The sequence below is a fragment of the Diceros bicornis genome, chromosome 9 (genome assembly GCF_020826845.1).
Source record: "Diceros bicornis minor isolate mBicDic1 chromosome 9, mDicBic1.mat.cur, whole genome shotgun sequence".
NCBI lineage: Eukaryota > Metazoa > Chordata > Mammalia > Perissodactyla > Rhinocerotidae > Diceros > Diceros bicornis.
In genome coordinates this window covers 24,959,752-24,977,795 of record NC_080748.1, presented here as the reverse complement: position 1 = coordinate 24,977,795, position 18,044 = coordinate 24,959,752, and the positions used below count along the sequence as shown (strand labels likewise).

At 49.3% G+C, this 18,044-nt stretch overlaps 1 protein-coding gene across 11 annotated transcripts; it reads right to left on the bottom strand.

Moving 5' to 3' along the window:
- Positions 1–359: 359 nt before the first annotated feature.
- Positions 360–18,044, bottom strand: LOC131410166 (mitochondrial ornithine transporter 1). Of its 11 annotated transcripts, none has more exons than XM_058548097.1 (7): positions 17,966–18,044; positions 15,025–15,195; positions 9,529–9,787; positions 5,332–5,543; positions 3,038–3,207; positions 1,879–2,037; positions 360–655 (listed from the first exon to the last, which is right to left on the bottom strand). In XM_058548097.1, exons 2-7 carry the CDS (start codon positions 15,123–15,125, stop codon positions 531–533), a joined length of 1,026 nt encoding a protein of 341 aa, XP_058404080.1. In that variant the 5' UTR covers positions 15,126–15,195; positions 17,966–18,044; the 3' UTR covers positions 360–530. The 11 variants fall into 11 exon arrangements, with proteins under 11 accessions (XP_058404080.1, XP_058404079.1, XP_058404081.1 ...); XM_058548096.1 differs by lacking the exon at positions 17,966–18,044 and adding an exon at positions 17,204–17,867; XM_058548098.1 differs by lacking the exon at positions 17,966–18,044 and adding an exon at positions 17,415–17,867.

Sequence of the window (18,044 nt, the reverse complement as noted above, 5' to 3'; positions counted from 1 at the left end):
AAACTTTTTAAAAACTTGAACCACTTAGTATAGTGCAGGTGCTAAGCAGATTTTAAGAGAGACCCTACATAGAGAGTGGGTTAAGCCATCACTTATAACCATCTTTGTGAAACACAGTTACACCTCCGGGTTTTTCTGGTGAGATTTGAGATTAAACAGGGAACCAAGTTGTGCTTCACTCACAACTCATAACCGTCCAGGCTGCGTGTACACACACAGGGTCGTGCAAAAGCCCTCGTATAACTATACCCAGCCTTTCAGATTAGGCACAGAGGGCCAGCAGCTCACCCCGTGTCCCACCAAGGATAAGAGCAGTAACTTTCCTATTTCAGTACAATTACGAGCAGAAACCGTATGATGTAAAATAGGGCTCCTTCTATAAAGCTTAGGATTTAAAGCAGAAGAAGGGAAGACAAAACAAAATTCCCACAAAATCAAAGTATTTCCACACTGGTCCTGTGCTCCAGGAAACCCTGAGATGAACGTAGTCCTCAAATGCCTGCACTCGGATCCAGGTTCACCAGAACACTTCAGTGAGCTTCCAACTGGCTCATCATTAACCTCCTGCTGTGTTCATAGGCCAAAAACAGTGCCCCGTTGGCAGGGAACGCTCGGATCATGGTAGGTTTCAGGCCAGAATATAAGGCCATTATTCCTAGAAGATAAAAGGTGATCAAAGACTCAGACTCCCCTCCTTGGAGATGCCCCACGAAGCTGCACAGTGTAGATATTTTTACACTTCCAAATCCAGACAACAGCACTAAAAACCACAAGTGATGGAAGGACTTATTTCCAGGTTTCCCCAGACTAACGGAACTAAACAGACTAATGGAGACAAGACAAGCGTTAGGTCTCCCAGCAAAGCTGGTTGATGCTTAGGTAACATATACCGATTCCACGCCTGGTTAACTCCTGGTAAATGGATTGGGCAGAGCTGAGGCCTCACACGGGCCGACAGAAGGCATCCACAGGGCCACAGGGGGCAGCAGCTTTGCAGCTTCTCCTGGGGGTGAGGACCACGAGGCATGGGGCCAGAAGGAGCACTGGTGTTGAAGTCAGAGACCTGTTTCTAGTATCAGCACTGCCCAAGGTAGTTATGCAGAACTAGTCAGATAAGGGAGGTGTGAACACTTCGTAAAACTATAAAGTGTTATGGAAATTTAAAGAGGGGTTACCATCAGTAACATACAAGATGTCTGTGCTCTATTTGGGATACAAATTAAAGTTTCTGCATACTGTTACTGTGCTCTCTCTCTCAAAATCAAGGCAGAGAAGTTCACATCCCAAGTTTTAAGATGTATAGTGGATGCTGGAAGGACAGATCTTTACTCACTAGTAGGCTAAAACTGGTTTTATACAAACATTAATTAGAAAATCTTTATCCTCCTGCATAACTCTAAATATTGATAGCAAATCACCTTCAGAAGTTGCTTAGTGCCTTTCTAATTCCAGAAGCTTTAGCATTAAGGATGTTGTCCATTCTTTTAAGTCCCTTAGTGATTCTTAGAGATCATCTTCTGCTAATATCTCTATTATGTAAAACAAGTCGTGCTAACTTCAAAACATCTGTTCCCTTAGACAAAACCCATGTTTTAAAAATTCCTTCCAGGCTATTCTGAACAAAGAATCCTGACAGGTGGTACCTGGTCCAGGGGTTAGGAATAAGAACTTTAAATATTCTTGAGAATAATGAAAGTAAACTCAAGAAAGGGGTTTGGAAACAGGCATCCACAAAGGTGGATTAATATACAGTACCAGAAAAGGGATGAGGCCGGGGAGGAGAGCAATTATACATCTGATCCACCTCAACAAGACCAGCAGCGAAATGACCAGTCACTCCATACACACCTCCTCTGTTTCTGCAATGACCAGACTCACCTTCACTTCTCACAACACCTATAAAGGTTCCGAGAAATCCTGCCTGTTTCCCAGACATGGAAAGAACTTGAATTCTGGATTTTACACAATCCACTGGGTATACAGCAAGCCAGAGGCAGATTCCACCAATGCCGCCACTTAACATCAAAGAGACAGGGCCTAGAAAAGAAAATTAGCAAACAGTATTTTGTCTCAAGAACAGCTGATATGACAATTCCAGAGGCCAACAGTAGTGGCCACAGGTAGGTACAAATAAAAATGCTGCAGAACACAATTCCCTGAGGAGACTGTCAAAGCTCTAACAGAAAAAGGTTCCATTTGGTGGTCTGGGTCTACCCCTCATCACGCCAGGACAAGAGGCCCTAGTGAGGGTCGTGTTTAGGCTGGTCATTGTGGCACTGTGGCCCTCCTGCCCCATCCTCCAGAGGGCTGGCCCCCACAACCAGCAGGCCCCCAGCAGCATGGCAACACCCTACCATGAGGAATGAGAATAGTTAGGCCAGTGAAATGCAGGCCGAGTCATTTTTCAACTTTCTCTTAAGCATTTTAATGTTTTAATGCCCCACAGCCCTGATTCTTCCTTTACCATGAAAAACCAAAGTTGTCTTATTAATAGGACAGTTAAGCCTGGGAGTGTGACTAACCCCAGAATAGGTCCACCAACACTGAAGGGAGGTGCTTAAGAAAAAAGTAATCACTCTGTGAGCCAAATGTTAGTACGGTTGTGTCCAGCAGCTACAGAGGATAAGCCAGAAAGAACTACACTTTTCACCGCTCTCAAAACACTTTCAAGGTTTATTACCAAGTTTTAAGCTTACTGCAAGCTGATTTATAGGTGATTTCCTCATTTACTGGTGATTTCCTATAGGGAAAGTAATTTCTATATTTCTTCTTCCCTAAAACAGATCCAGAGGAAATTCACAAATATTACTCCAGGAAAGAAGTTTGGGATGAACTGCTTCAGCCCCTGTCCTGAGGAAATTGCAAGCCCAGAGGAAGGTGCTAGAAATTGTTAGGCCATGTTATTCTCTGGGATCCAGAAACTCCCCAGTGCCAGAGGGACCCCACAAGGGGGCGCAGAGTGCACAGAATCTGCAGCAAGCCCACCATGGGAAGCGGACACCATCACCCCACCTGCTGTCCTTGCAAATACATTCACCTAGGTCATCTTTTGATCTCCCGGATGCAAAAAACGATCGGCTCAGTTCATAGCCGCCGAAGAAGAAGAAATAGCCGGGTACTTCTCGAAGTAAAGTGCTCGAGAGTCCATGGTAGAAGCCCAAGGGGCCATCCTTTCTAAGGATGCTCTTCACAACAGACCACACTGTACTGGGAGGAGACAGAGAGAGAGACAGTCACGGCAGGCGAAGCAGCAGGGAAGCAGCTAGTTCTGTAGACAGAGAACCAGAGTTCTAAAAGGCTGCTGTGGAAGGAAATCTCAGAGAAGCACAGATACAATGATTTTATAACAAGTTTTCTCTCCTGAACTACTCTAGGGTAAAGAAACCTTATTAAAATGGATGAATACATTTCTAGAAGTCATTATCAAAGATGTAAAAGAGCTAAGACCCATTTTTTCGATAGTGAATAAGTGAAATTACAATAAGGGGTTGTCCAAACTCAGCAAGAATAAAATGGTATCATATTGCCCAGTCTCTTACCTCCCTCAGTTCCTAGCTCCCCGACCTTTCTTTTGATCTGGTGTTTGGAGAGAATTTGTTCAGGTGTTTAGGGTTTGTTTGCTTTGTGTTAGTGCAGGGAAATGAGCAAGTAACAATCAAGACAAAAGAAATTCTAAGAACGGAGCTACAGCTCCTGAAAGGCAAGAAGCACCGAGGATTTAGTTCCTAGAGAGATAAGTGTGCACGAGTTTTTACTTTAGCAGATCAGGCCCCTGCAGCAGCCGGAACGCAGGACTCCTTCCGTCCAGACTCCTCTTCCTGGTGGCGTGCGCCACGGCAGGAAGGAGAGCGCCAGAAACCACACCCTCGGTAGGCTTGGTGAACCCCTGGCTCCTCATTCTGTTCTCAAAGAGCAGGTGACTCGGTTTGGACCAATAAAGATCAAGCCCTGAGGGGATAACGGCCACCTGCTTTTAACGACTATCTTCCTTCCTCGGACTTCAGCAGGCTTCGTCAGCCGTGACCCATCAGCCAGGTCCTCCCCGCAACGCTGCTCTCATTCTCTGATGCGAATGTAACAGGGTAATCCAGCTCAACACAGTTAGCCCACCTTCCAATCCGAGTCTTAACCCCAAGCTACCGTACAGCCCTGCGTGGCCACTGCTCTGCCTAAAATAAAGTTAACCAACATTTACTTTCACACAAGGTGTCCATCTGCCTAAGTCCTTTGGATCTAGCAATTATTTTCTTTAAAAGTACCTTAAACTACTTCCAAGGGGCATGAGGGCAACTTTCTGGGTGCTGTTAATGTCCTATTTCTTAATCTGGGCACTGGTTAAAAAGGCATGTTCATTTTGCGACTATTTATAGAACTGCACACTTATGATTTCTGTGGGTATTCCTGGTACTGTGTGTGCATTATATCTCAATAAAAAGTCTTAAAGACTTACACTTTTGGACTCCAGGCTATGAATAATAGATTCAAATTGGTTGTAATGAATCACAAGGGTGCAGGAAATAGGGCTCTATTACAAACCCCATCCTTACTACAAGGAGACTGACAACTCTGAAAATGGTCAATTTATCTACTGGTTTTCCCCAGGAGATTTATAGGCTTGAGTTAACCACAGCAATATCCACCCCCAGAACTTCAGTCAGCCAGATGTTAAGATAAATAAGCAAGTTTTGAGATTAATAAGGATAATAAATTGCTTTACAATTCAAATAAATCATATGTATATGATATATACACCTTCACAGGGCGACTAGCATATTCCAAGACTGAGCTCGCGAGGAATTTGATCACTGAAGAGTAGCTATGCTTATCATGGTTCTGCTGAGTGTTTCCAGAACTCGGGCCTTTTGTAGATACACTTTAAGGATTAGGGAGGGAGGTAAAGAAAGTTACCAGTAGGATCTGAGGTGATCAGCCTAAACACCCATGTGAAACCTGGGAATGAGCAGAATCCAAATTGGCCCTTACGATGGCTCAGCTCTCCGAGTTCCAAAGGTGTCGGCCATGTGCCTCCAAATACAGTTGGGGATCATGCCTTATGCACTCAACAAGCCTAAAGGGGTATAAGCTCCTAGCTTCATCACTTGTGGGGTATTAAATATCTGCCTACCATGTTGTGTGGGGTGGCTGGTGGGTCCGACCATCATAAACAGTCTGTTCAGAAAATATTCTGACTGGTTCAAGAAAGTTCTAGAAACAATATTTTGGAGTAGACAAATCTGTTTCTGTATCTGCCTCTTAATTTTAGTACAATATATTTTAAAAAATACTCAGTACATGTTAGAGACCCAATGTTTGTGCCCGAGCGGTGCTTACTTCTGGCTTTTGGCTATCTTTCCCGACGTCTCCATTTCATACATGGCCTGTAGCCGGCACTTCACCAGCTCAGTGGGGCAGAGCACCAGGGCAGCGAATGCGGAGGCGAAGGACCCGGCGGCTGCATTCTGCAGATCACTGAAAGGACACAGCATAGGAGACCAATGACCTGCCCGGTTACCCATTCGGGCAGCACTCACCATGCGGAAGACCTGGTGGGAACGGAGGGCGAGGATGAACGGAGGAAATGCTTCCTGAGGGCCCCCCAGAAACGTGTGCCTGCTGTTTCATCTGAGGATCCCACAACTGTGAGGTTGACAGCAACACCCCAATTTTCCATACGGAGAAAACGACACTTAGAGAAGACACGTGCCCAAAGTCACAGAGCTACTATGTGGCAACGCTAGGATTCAGACCCCGGTCTGCCTGACTGCAAATCCACACTCCTTTGTTAGTCACAGTGCTGTGGACTGAATGTCGTGTTCCCCACCCCCAAATCCCTATGTTGAAGCCTTAACCCCCAAGGTGCTGGTACTGAGGGGGCCCTGTGGGAGGTGAGTAGGTCTAGATGAGGTCATGAGGGTGGAGTCCTCATGGTGGGATTAGTGCCCTCAGAAAGAGACCAGAGAGCTGGGTCGTGCTCTCTCTCTGCCATGTGAGGACACAGCGGGGTGTCCCTCCGCAAACCAGGAAGAGGGCCCTCACCAGACACTGAATCAGCCAGCACTTGATCTTGGACTTTCCAGCCTCTAGAAGTGTGAGTGACAAACATGTGCTGTTTAAGCTACCCAGTCGATGGTATTTTGTTATAGCAGCCAGAACAAGAAACACAAGTGACATACAAAACAAAACAAAACAAAACCAAAAACGTATGGAAAGGAGGAAAAAATTACCTGTAGTCCTATCACCCAAAACACATACTATTAATACTGGAGTGTATTTGCCACTAAGCTTTAAATAAAACGAGGTTCTGAGGCCATCCCTACACGCTCAGAATCCACCTGGAGCAACGGAGCACATAACTGCCACAGACAAAAACCCAGGATAAATTTTTAACCAAGAAGCTGCCACTGCAAAAAGATTTCCCAGTTCAGCCAATGACCTCCTCGACCTCAGGAATCCAGACGGCACAAGGAGGGCGCGATGGTGCCGCAGAAGGGGGTGAGGCCGGTGCACGTCAGCAGCTCGATGCTCCTAAGTAAAATGGCTAAGCCGGAAATCTAGACGGAGAAATGAATGCTTATTAGCCCAAAAATGGAAGCATTTGCCTCATCTCCTGTGGGTTTATACCACCAGCCACAATCACCAGCAGGGTTGTGAAACTGGAATCCAATAAGAGTCCAAGAATGTGGGGGAAAGTCTGAGAAACAAATTGCCAGAAGACTTCTCGGAGAGTTCCCACGGGTCAGAAAAGAAGATCCTTTCCAAACCCTGGGACAGGGTTTCGTCACGTGGGATGGGACAATCCTTCCTAGGACGGGAATTACTGAACTGCTCACAGCAGGACAACTGGCTCCCTGGTGCTCACCTGTTAAATGCCAGCATCCTGCTGTCACTGGATAACCAGGACGAGTCACAGATTTCCAGAGGGGCCCTAGGAGGTCATCCCCTCAGCTGACTGCCCATGGGAGAGAGATCCCCTAACGATTTTTCTCCAAACTGTGAGCAAAAGCCTAATAGACCTACCACATCCAGTTGTCCTAAAGTTACATTAAACTAACAGTCACATACATTAACGTCAAACATCAGTATAAAATCAAGGCCTGCCTCCCATCTCAGCCCCGACCTCCTGTGCCCCATTCGGTGACGCAGGTGGATGTAAGGCGGGCCCCCAGGGGCCGAGCTGGCCTGTTACAAACCCAGGTTCCTACGAGTTGGCTCAGGGTGAGGCTTTCTTGCAGGAGGAAGACACTGCCTGCAGTATGGACTTCCTTTTGATCTTAGAGAATTAAAGGTCAAACCATTTCCAGACGACAGCCAGACACACAACTGTACGTGCACACGGCTTTCCAGTGTGTGGACACTGCCCACCGCCGCTCACTCCGTTCCTTCCCCTCCACTCCTACTTGGCTCGTTTGTCAAAACCAAAGCTTCAATGGTTTCCGCCGTCTTCCGGCCAGCCTGCAGGTCCACGCTTGCCTCCCTCAGGGACTCTCTGTCAACCTGCTGATGGGCAATAGTCCACGAGGGTCCCAGTTTGCCAGGTTTGCTGGAACAAAGGTGGCACCAATAAACGCAGCTGGCTGGTCAATCTAAGATGCAGTAACGGCTCGGACGCTGAGTGAACACCAAGCACATTGTTACAAGGCAACCACAAGGCCACACCAGACGTGCAGTGGACTCTGGCTCTCTAATGAACCCCCTCCTCTGCCAGTGCACTAAGTGAGGGCCGCGCACCACCGGCTAGGCCCACGGCGTAAACGTGCGGAACTGGAATGGAAACGGCGCCAGGCGTGGGACAGGATTTTGTAAGAACCGACTGTTTGCCACCCATTCGACAAACATGTACCTGGACACCCCTGCTGTGTACCACCCCGTCCAGCCAAAGGTCGAAGGGGAACACTAGGCAGGGTAGCGCAAACCGAGAGCAGACAAATATTGACGATGTTACTGCAGAAATCCACCGGGTTCTCACAGGCACTTTTCTTTTCACTACTTCTGCTTACTAATCTTTTCTCTAGCTCTGACCCCTACGAAACATTCCGGAGCCCCGAATGTGGCTGTAGGGAAAGACTGCTGGACGGGGGCTCAGAAGACACGGCTTTGCGTCCCGCTTTCTCGGTTACTAACCAGTGATCCCGAGCCCGTCCCTGTCTGCGCTCCAGTCTCCCCGTCTCCCACACAGACACCACCACCTGCCTTGCTCCCCTCACAGGACCAGGGTGACGGCTAGAACCACGACATACACGTCAGAGCTGTGTAAACTAAGGCAGCATTTCCCGATAGCTAACGAGCAAACGCTGTCTGCAGGATGAAAAAGCAGCAGCCCCACAGGTTCAAAAAGATGAGAGAGCTGGGTTAGGCCAAGTGAAACAGGATGGTTTCTTTCCTGCAGGACTCCCTCCAGAATCTCTTGTGGTTGCTCACTGTGTCCCTGTCTTCTCCCCTCATTTGTCCCTCTCAAAGGATGCTGAAGGAGACCTACACTCCAGGTCTCCTCGAGTAGAAGGTTTCTCCCTGGAGTGGGCAGAGCTACAGTCCCTACAGTGTCCCTTCTGTCAGTTTCTGTCGTGGGGACCACAGCCTCCTGGGTTGTCTCCTGCTTACTCCTTCCTCTCCTTCCTGACCCCTCTGTGCTGGAGGGTCCCAGCACCAGTGCTCAGCCCTCTATAGACACTGTCTCCCTGGGGGATCTCATCCAGTCCCAGGCCTCTAAAAACAAGCTCCATCCATCAAGATGGAATTCCTGTCTACAAAAGGGCACATCTTTAGACCTCTAGTCACCCCCAGAGAACATTTCTACAGAAAAGGAACCCACTTTAGTCATGTGGGACCTGTAGCTGCATAGGGTTTCAAACTCCTACCAAAACAACCAGTAAGACCACCCTTTGCAACCATGAAGCTGATACAATAATTTTAAGTGATTTAAAACAAATCAATCTTCAAAGGAGGGATGGCTAAACACCCCAGTAGTCTCCAAATTCTTTTCAGTCTCTGTATCATAAATACCCAAGGGATGACCAAGCACAAGCTCAAGTCTGATATTTGGGGCAGATTCGGCCAAAGAAACAGTAGGTTCACCTGCATCTTCTCAGATGCGTCTGACCCTTCCTAAAATTCCAAGTTTCTCCTCAAACCTAGTTGGCTCAGGCAACTTCTTCCAATGTTCTGCACTTTGCTGATGAACTGGAGCCCAAAAGGTGGATCACAAGTTGTGTCTATGGTTTCAGTCCAGCACTTCTGCCCATGAGAGAAGTAGCACCACCATCAGCATCTGAAAAGCATTTCCTGAAGAATACCAGCACGTAAGGGCGGTTCGTTCTCCATGGTGGGTCGTGGGCAATTCTCCTTTTGCATAACGCATACGTGTTTGCCAAGTTTTATACAATGACGGGGTATGACTTCATAATCAGAAAGAAAGCAGTTATTTTAAAAAACGAAACATCCTTGCCCGTAAGGTATCATAAAACTATTAACTATACAACAGTATTGTTTTCTAAAACAAACAGAAAACGAGTGTCAGTGTCCTCGACTCACCTCAGCCTTGCCTGCTTGTCCAATCCAACCACTTTCCGCACCACCTGCTGGCAGAAGCCGTAGCACATGAAGAGGACCGAGTTCTCGGCGACGTTGGCAATCAGCGCCGGGCTGGTCCCCCTGTAGAAGCCCCGGAAGCCCACCTGGGAGTAGGTCTTCAGGCAGCAGTCGGTCAGGCCCCTGTACAGGCCAGGGAACGTCTGCATCTTCACTTTCATGGTGTCGAAGGGCTGCCCAGTCAGGACGCAGGCTGTGCCCCCTGCAAGCAGGGCAGAGTCCTTCTCCAGCACACGTCTACAGCAGTGTTTCAGAGCGCAGCCCCAACTACCCATGGAAACGAGGGACAGGCAGCCTACGCCAGGGCTCACCTCTGCTTCAGTTCATTTTCACCTCTTTCCCCCATATCTTCTAGCCGAGTCCAATAAACCACTTCTAGGAGTTCCCTAACGTGCCCAGCAGCCAGCTCCAGCCCTGCAGGAGCTCACACGTGGTAGGGGACAGATGTGTGCTCAACAGTGAAAGCTACGGGATGCAAAGGTGGGGTGTGTGTTCAGGAGCATCGGCAATGGGGTCAGAGGGACCTGGGCTTGAAGCCCGGCTCTGCTGTGAGACCCTGGACAAGCGATGTGACTTCTGAGCCTCAACTCCTGAGCTGTGTCCATCTCGGGGGTTAGTGTGAGGACAAATAAAACTGGATGAGAAGGCTTAACCTAATGCCTGCTACACAACAAGTGGTTAATAAACAGCAGTGTGTGTGTGTGTGTGTGTGTGTGTGTGTGTGTGTGGCATTATAAAAGGGAGGAGGGGAGAAATCCGGGAACAGTTCATCATTCTGCCTAATGCCCAGTGGGACTGATGACCATCAGAAAAGCAAGAGAGGAACAGGCAGCAGATAAAGAAAACAAAGAGCCTGGCTAATTAATCCCTGAGGAGCTAAATATTTGACCCTATGAAAAAACCTCTAATTTGGACTGTCCCCATTAATGATTTGCATTCCAACAGGGAACGGACTGAAACTTACCTCTGCTTGACACAAACCCTCTATTTATAAGCTTTTATACTCTAAGAGTGTTAAATACAGCAGAATCTAAATTGCATTAGATGCCTTCAATAAAAATTCTGAAGGTAGGGAAAAGAATGAGCCATAACGCCTCTATAATGTCCCCAGACCCTGGACTGGGGTCAGCATTCTGGGAACCGCCACTGGCGAACGCCTTCCACTTTCCTTGGGCCCCAGACGTGCCCTGCTTGTGTCAGGAAACATAACCACTGGATGAGGTTATTAAAGCCTCATCAAAATTGAAGAGAAGGCTTACATAAAATATTTAAGAAATGCAGTTTCCCAACTTTCACATTATACATAGTTACTCCAACTAAGCTGTGGAAAGTAGAGATGGGGGAGGGGCTGTCAAGAATAACTCCCAAATAACTATTGGCAGAGAAACAGACACGTCCAAAGAGTCTGAAAGCTGTCTGACCTCTCCTTGAAGCGATCACAAGTCTGATCTCCGTGACCCTAACAGTACTGCTTGTTTCTTCTAGGAGAGTAATGATATATTTCTGCTTTGTCTTGCCAAATTATCACCAATTCTGAATTGGTGGAATATAATTTAATAAGATTTTACTGTAATTAGTTATTCTCTCTTAGCTACTGCTAGAATAAAATCAAAAAGATCCTAATTCTATCCAAATAATTCATTCCAAAAGAAGAGGTGAATGTCAGGATTTAAGTGGGTAGATAATTTAGATAATCTAGATGCAGATATGCTTATAAAGCATATAATTCAGAGTATTATAAGATTTTAATTTTTATATATAACATTACTCTGTATTAAAAATACATATATTTTAACTGGAAGTTTTCTGGGGTTTTTTTTGTGTGTGTGTGTGAGGAAGATCAGCTCTGAGCTAACATCGGATGCCAATCCTCTTTTTGCTGAGGAAGACCGGCCCTGGGCTAACATCCATGCCCATCGTCCTCCACTTTATATGGGATGCCGTCACAGCATGGCTTGACAAGCGGTACGTCGGTGTGCGCCTTGGATCCGAACCTGCGAACCCCAGGCCACCGCAGCAGAGCGCGCGCACTTAACCGCTGCGCTGCCATCGGGCCAGCCCCATGGAAGTTTTCCGTATTTTAACCCAATCATCCTGAACAGTTCAGATATCATTGATTACCTCAATATGCATGGGTTGTATATCTGTAACAGTTACATTTCCAACAGGGAGAAGGCAGGAGGCTAATGAATTTTTGAATGCCAGCTCCAATTCTCTCCTTGCACCCACAGAGGTAAGCTGATTTCCTCTGTCATGTACCACACACAAATGACCCTGTGGCAGCCCTCACCATGCCCCCTCCAGTGGATGATGACTATTCTGAACACCAGCACCAACCGCTGAGCCCGACACCTAGCAGGTCTTCAGATATTTATCAAGCTAATGAAGCTATAAATAATTTACAGGAATTAAATATTTTCCCACCAGCTTGGAGCTCAGACCTGTGATCATCTCCTTCTCCTTAAGAGATGAATGGAAATAGCCTCTGCATCCTTTCGGAGGTGTCACAGTTGCATTTTATTCTGTAAGAGAGGCGCTCAGGTGGTGCTGCTCCCTACACTTGACCAAGGCTGGTGCTGGGGATTTTCAGTCCTCGACACAGTGGAGTCAGCAAATGACGAGCAGCTGAGGAAACTCGAGGGGCAGGACAGCTCAGAGGGAGGGCAGAGGTGAAACTCCAGACGCAGACCTTCAACCAGAAGGACCTGCTCCACCCACGCAGAGGCGGGACCCTCAAACCCCTCCGGGGGCAGTCATTAAATGTTCCATTTAACAGTACAGAGAAGTGCATCATTTTCAAAACATTCCAATCAAAGAAGACTTTCAGTTTGTTTTTAATTTTGACATTTGAGAGGATAGACTTCAATTCTCTAAAATGTGACATTCCCCCAGTACACTGTTAAACAGGCACACTGCATCAGAGCAGTCCAAGTAGGGCGTGTTATTTCATAGCTGCTAAACCACGAAGTCTTAAAGCACTACCAAGGTTTCCCTTCAAGGCCACTTGACTTTTGAGATGCACGCTGCCTCATTTCAATGGTTATCCAATTACCACCTCTCTCCTTCAAATCCTCCCCCTGCTGGCTGCCTGGGGCTCTCGATCCTTCTCTGGAATCTCTCCCACAGCAGCACAGATAGACAGTGCTGGCTTCCCGGCACTTCAGAGGAGAGGAGTGGGGCTGAAAACCTGTTTGGTGGGGGAGGTTCATTTACAAGAAAAAGGAGAGACACGGAGAAGAACTATGTATGCTACAGCCACGTCACCTCAGACCACAACTGGCTCTGCTCTCAGGCAGGAATCACTCTCCTGGGTGGACTGTGCACACAAAGCACTAGAGGTGGTCCTCTCCTCTTGGCAAGATCCCAAAGCCCAACCGTTTCCCCATCCAGAGAGCTGGGGCTGGGGCAGCGAAGGCTCCAAACTAACACCCCTCTCTGGGAACGCTGTTGGCCCATTATGTAGTATTAACAGACAACGGAACTAGACAAGGACCCAAGCAACCAAAGTCCTAGCCCTGTCTTTATACCATCTAGCTGTGCAACCTTGAACAAATCCACCGTCCCTCTCTGGGCCTCTTTTTCTACATATACAATGAACATTAGAGCCAGGGGTCTCTAAAGGCTCTTCTAGGTCCATCATTTGAATACAGGGACCCCTCCCAAGTGGGACTGCTGCTCCCATTTGCATCCCATGTGCCTCCCAGCAGAGAGTTCTCAGGTCACTAACGGGAACCTCCTCTGCCCAGAGCCAGGACAGGCTCAGACCCCCTGCAAAGAAGCCGGTTATCCTTGGAAGTTAGAACCACCCAGGGCAGCGCTGCAGCAGTGAGGGGCGACCCTGCGCACCAGCACAGGAAGAAACCCCCACCCACAGTGATCGGGAAGATGAACTGCTGGTTGTGTAAGGGCCCGATGCATGTGAATACTGTTGCAGAGAAGCACATCCACCAGCAAATGCCTCACACACCAGACTCCCAACAATACTGTTGCAATTTATATCTTTAAAATTTACTGTATATTATAAATGTGGCCCCCAATACCTGTCCACACATAAATGCCTTTCTAGCAAAAGGTAAGCATTTTAATTCTACCACAGCAGATCCTATACCTTTGATTGACTGAAGGCCATTTAATTCCAAAAGCTGAGAATATCTCCTGTGGTTAAATACCCTCCCGTTGCAGAAACAAAAACTGAGCCCAAAGGGTTCACGGGATGGTAAGAGGATGCCAGAGGCAGGCGAATGGTTCCATGTTCCCATGGTCAGTGTCCTCTGAATGTGGCATGTGAGCGAGGGAGCCTGGGGGCTGCAGCTTGATTCCACGGCAGGATGAGGGGCTGACCCAAAGTCACGCAGTTGGCAAGAGGCCACTGGGCGGAACCCGGGTGGCCCTAAGTTTCCCCTGCTCCTGGAGTGGGACACTCCTTGTGCTCTCTTGCTCTCTAACCCGGGAGCCCATGCCCTCCCCTGCACTTCTTATCAGCGTCTGCAATGCGCTGTCTCTGGCATTCCTCATGGCCTTCCTCATTAGCCTACCTTGGCCGACCTTTGGATTATGGGAAAATACTTTGTTCCTCTCTGAACCCGACTTCTTTTTTATAATTAAGGACAGGATAAGAGGAGGCGGCTCTCCGACTACACTTGGGCTGTTGACCCAGGAGGTCCCACCAGATAAGAGGACAAAGGGCAAGCCACCCCCCTGGCCTCTCCACTCCGGGGAGCTGTGACTCATTATAAGAATCGGTGCGGGAGGCAAGGGTAGACCAGGGTTTTCATCCAAGAAGTATGAGCATTCCAGTGGTCCTCCAGCCCTAAAATAACACAGGAACCTGGAGAACCAAGTTACCACCCCTGCACGTCCACCTCTGCCATTCGCCTCAGGCTGAGTAAGGTGATCTCTCTAAAGACTGGCCTGCATGTTGCAAGCGCTGCCCAGGAGTGCTGACCTGCGCCCATGGGGCCGCCCACCATTCCCCCGGCAAATCCTAGGGCCTCTCCTTTCCTCTCAGGGCTTTAAGACACAGGCGAACGTCAGTCTCATTTACCAAAGACACTTCTAAAGGGTGTCCTCCTTTCTCTCCCTGGCAGCAGGAAGGTCAGTAACTGGGATTTCCCTGGAGAGATGGCACGGTGTGATTTTTGCACTACAAGGGCTCTGAAGACTGCCAGGCTCAGAGTGGAAGCCCACGTCACCCACATATCCCAGCTGTGTGACCATGGACAAGGGACGTCAGCTCTGAGCTGCGATGTCTTCCAGCTGTAAACTGGCTATGCCCGCACCCCGACTCAAAAAGTTTTATCACAACGGGAACTACTCCACCTTCTGCCATGCTTGGACACAGTATTACACTTCCATCAAATGGCTTCATCCCAGAGTTAAGGCGTATTGCCTCTGGAGTGACCAAGGTAACGCGTTCACCACGCTCTCACTCGACCTCACCTGTAGAAGGTACTGGGAGGAGGGGACGGGTCTTCTCTGGGATTACCTGCGGCCCCTGCCGTGAGGTCAATGGCAGCCTGGATGGCAGGATTGGACTTCATGTTCGTCTGCTCCTCTGCTGGGCTCCGTGGAAGGCAGCTCTCTGGAGCTTAGGACAGGCGCCTCATATCCCTGGGAGGAGGGAAGGGTTCACCGTCAGTCAGACCCCTGCAGCCTCCCTTTCTCTAGGCCTGCTGCCTAGTTACCGGGCCTGAACTTCTGGGACCCGCGAAAGGGGCTCTACTCGCTCCAAAGGAAGAGGGCTCAAGGTGTCCATGCAGCTTAGCCGTGGCCTCCCCTCTCCCACCCACCACCTCCCCACGGAAAGCTCGAGGGTCAAAAATGTTTCCTGAGTATCAACACCACAGCCACGGGGTCGGGGTGGGGGGGCACCTCAACCAACCTTTCTGAAAACCTTAGAAACAAATGCCAAATAAGTGAGCCAACCACAGACGTCCCACATCGAATTAGTTTTCAGAGGTGACGTCGATCTATCAGTCCACCAAGCTCAGACCGAAATCCAGACAGTGGCCTGTGCTGGGTCTCCAAGAGGAGGTCACCAAACAGTCTGGGAAGGAGCAGGTCAGGAGCTCTGCCGAGTGACACCGGCTGGTGACACTGAATGCCTGCTCTGCCACCAGGGGGCTCCCTGGGCCTCTGGAGCTGGGGGTCCCCATCTATACAAGGTGAATAATAAAAGTATTGTCATCATAACACAAAGGCCATCACAGATAGCCACGTCAGCACCAAATGTTACTGTCATCGTAGTCCCCTCCAGAGCTCAACTGTGAATGTGCACTCAAATCACCCGGGGACCTCGTTAAAACGCACATTCCGAGGCGACAGGCCTCAGCTGGGGCCAGAAACGCTGCCCGTCTCGACTGCTCCCTCGCAGATGAGGCGGATATGGCCTGGCCACCAACCACTCCGAAGAGCAACACCTGGTCCACTGTGTCCCAAATTTGCTGGATAAGAACCACCTGGGGCACTTGTTCAAGATTCAGATAACCAGGCCTCCCTCCTGGAAACCTTGATTCAGCAGGTTTGGGCTGAAACCTAGGAAATTTGGGAAAACTAGAGTCTACTACTCTACTTTTAGACAAAAATCAGTTATTGCTGAGCATGGACTTAATAAACATCGACTAGAAAAAGGAAAGTTGGCTCCTTAACATAGAATATTCAAATAACCAATTCAGCGACAATCCCGTAGGGTGTTCAAACGATGTAAGTGACTTATGCGTGAATAACAAGGAATTTTTATTCCTTGCACTGAAGACCTGTGTGATCCCAGTCAGGCCACCTCTCAGAGGGGGGGTGGGGGGGTGGCCGGGTCATTGACAAACGCCAAGGTCATCCTCAACGCCAGCAGAAAACAATCTTAGCCAAGTTTTTTAACCCCTTGAAGCATGTTGCCAATGACCAGACACCAAGAATCTTCCTTTCTTTACAAAAACTTTTTAAACGAGCAACAAGAAAAGCACAGTATTTAATAAAGCAACTAAGACCTACAAGACACCAATTTTATGTTATTGATGGGCCTGGAGAGGCAGGACCAATTACCAAGGTTGATAAGGTGGTGGCCATCGGGCATCTAGAGAAGGACATCAGGGTCTAATCCACTCTCCTCCTTTTCCAGATGGAAAACGGAGGCCAGAGGAAGACAACGGCCTGTCCAAGGTCATACGAAGAGCCACAGGTAGAGAGAGGATTAAACTCAAGTCTCACCTTTTGGGTCTGTGCTTACTAACCAATACTTAATTCCAGAATATTCTGACCTGGCCAAAAAGAAAAAAAAAAAAAACACTGAACCCTGCATTTCAGAGGAAAATGGGGGCGAGTGGGGAGAGAAGTCACACAGGCAGGTCACATCCAGTGTGGCCTTTCGGTGTGTTCATTCCTTTTGTTGTGGGCATTTCTTTCTTAGAAGTAAAGAAAGGCATATGTCATCAAGGTAAATTCAATCCTTTAGGTAAGCCAGACTTAAACACACCAAATCCTACAAATAACTACTTGTAGAATTATTAGGATAATAAACAGTGACAGGAACTAACAGATTAACTCAGAGGGTGCGGGCAATTGATTCACATATGCGTAACTTTGGCTTGAAGAAGACATATGGCTCGGGGGAGGCAAGACTGACCAGCAGGAGCTAAAAACCCATTCGTGAGCCTTCGGCACCGCTTGGAACAGAAAAACGGAATCGTTTCAGCGTCCCTTTACCCCTCTTTCAAACTACACCAGGGTCCCACTTCGGGAGAGACAGCCAACAGCGCCAATCATACATCCTTCTCGTTCCTCAGGGAAATTAACTTCGTATGGGAGAATCCGACGAGGCACTTCCCACCACCTACACGAACCGCCACGGAAGATTCCAGCTTCAGGCTGAAGCTGGCGCGGCGGGGGCCGGAGCACAGGGGCGCTCGGATGCACACCAGGCTCGCCCCCAAGCAGCCCGGCGAGGCGCTCCTCCTCCGGGCCGGGATCCTGGTCCGCACAGGGGCAGCGCGAGAAACCAGTTCCAACTTGCCGAACGTCCGCTGACTCGGCCCGGCAGCCTGCCGGAGTCGCCCATTCATCGGCGCCTCCAACCTCCCCAGCGCTCGGGCGGCGCGGAGCGCGGAGGCCAGCTGCCACCACGGGGGCAAAGGAGGGCAGCGTTTTCCAGCAGGTGACCCCCGCGGGGAGGCGGCCGCCCAGCCCGCCGTCCCCCCGGCGGCGCCAGGGCGAAGGGCGCCGCGGGTCCCGGGGCACGTGCGCGGCGCGGCGGGCCGACGCCGGACCTCCGCCCGGCTGCCCGGGGAGGTCGCGCCGCCCGACCGGGGAGGCCCGCCCGCTCCCGCTCCCGCTCCCCCTCCCCACGCCCACCGGGCTCCCGCGAGCGCCGGGCCGGGGCTGAGCTCACCGCCACGTCCCGCTCGTCCCAGCTCGGGCTCCGCCGCCAGCTCTCGGCTCCCGCTCGGCGCCGGGGCGGCCTCTTAACA

Excerpts from the sequence above, each read along its gene's own strand:
- LOC131410166 (XM_058548097.1), bottom strand. The coding sequence starts at position 15,125 with ATGAAGTCCAATCCTGCCATCCAGGCTGCCATTGACCTCACGGCAGGG. Across the intron at positions 9,788-15,024 it reads CCTCCCAGTACCTTCTACAG|GGGGCACAGCCTGCGTCCTG; the intron begins GTGAGGTCGAGT and ends CCCTGCTTGCAG. Across the intron at positions 2,038-3,037 it reads GAGATCAAAAGATGACCTAG|GCCCTGTCTCTTTGATGTTA; the intron begins GTGAATGTATTT and ends TTTCTTTTCTAG.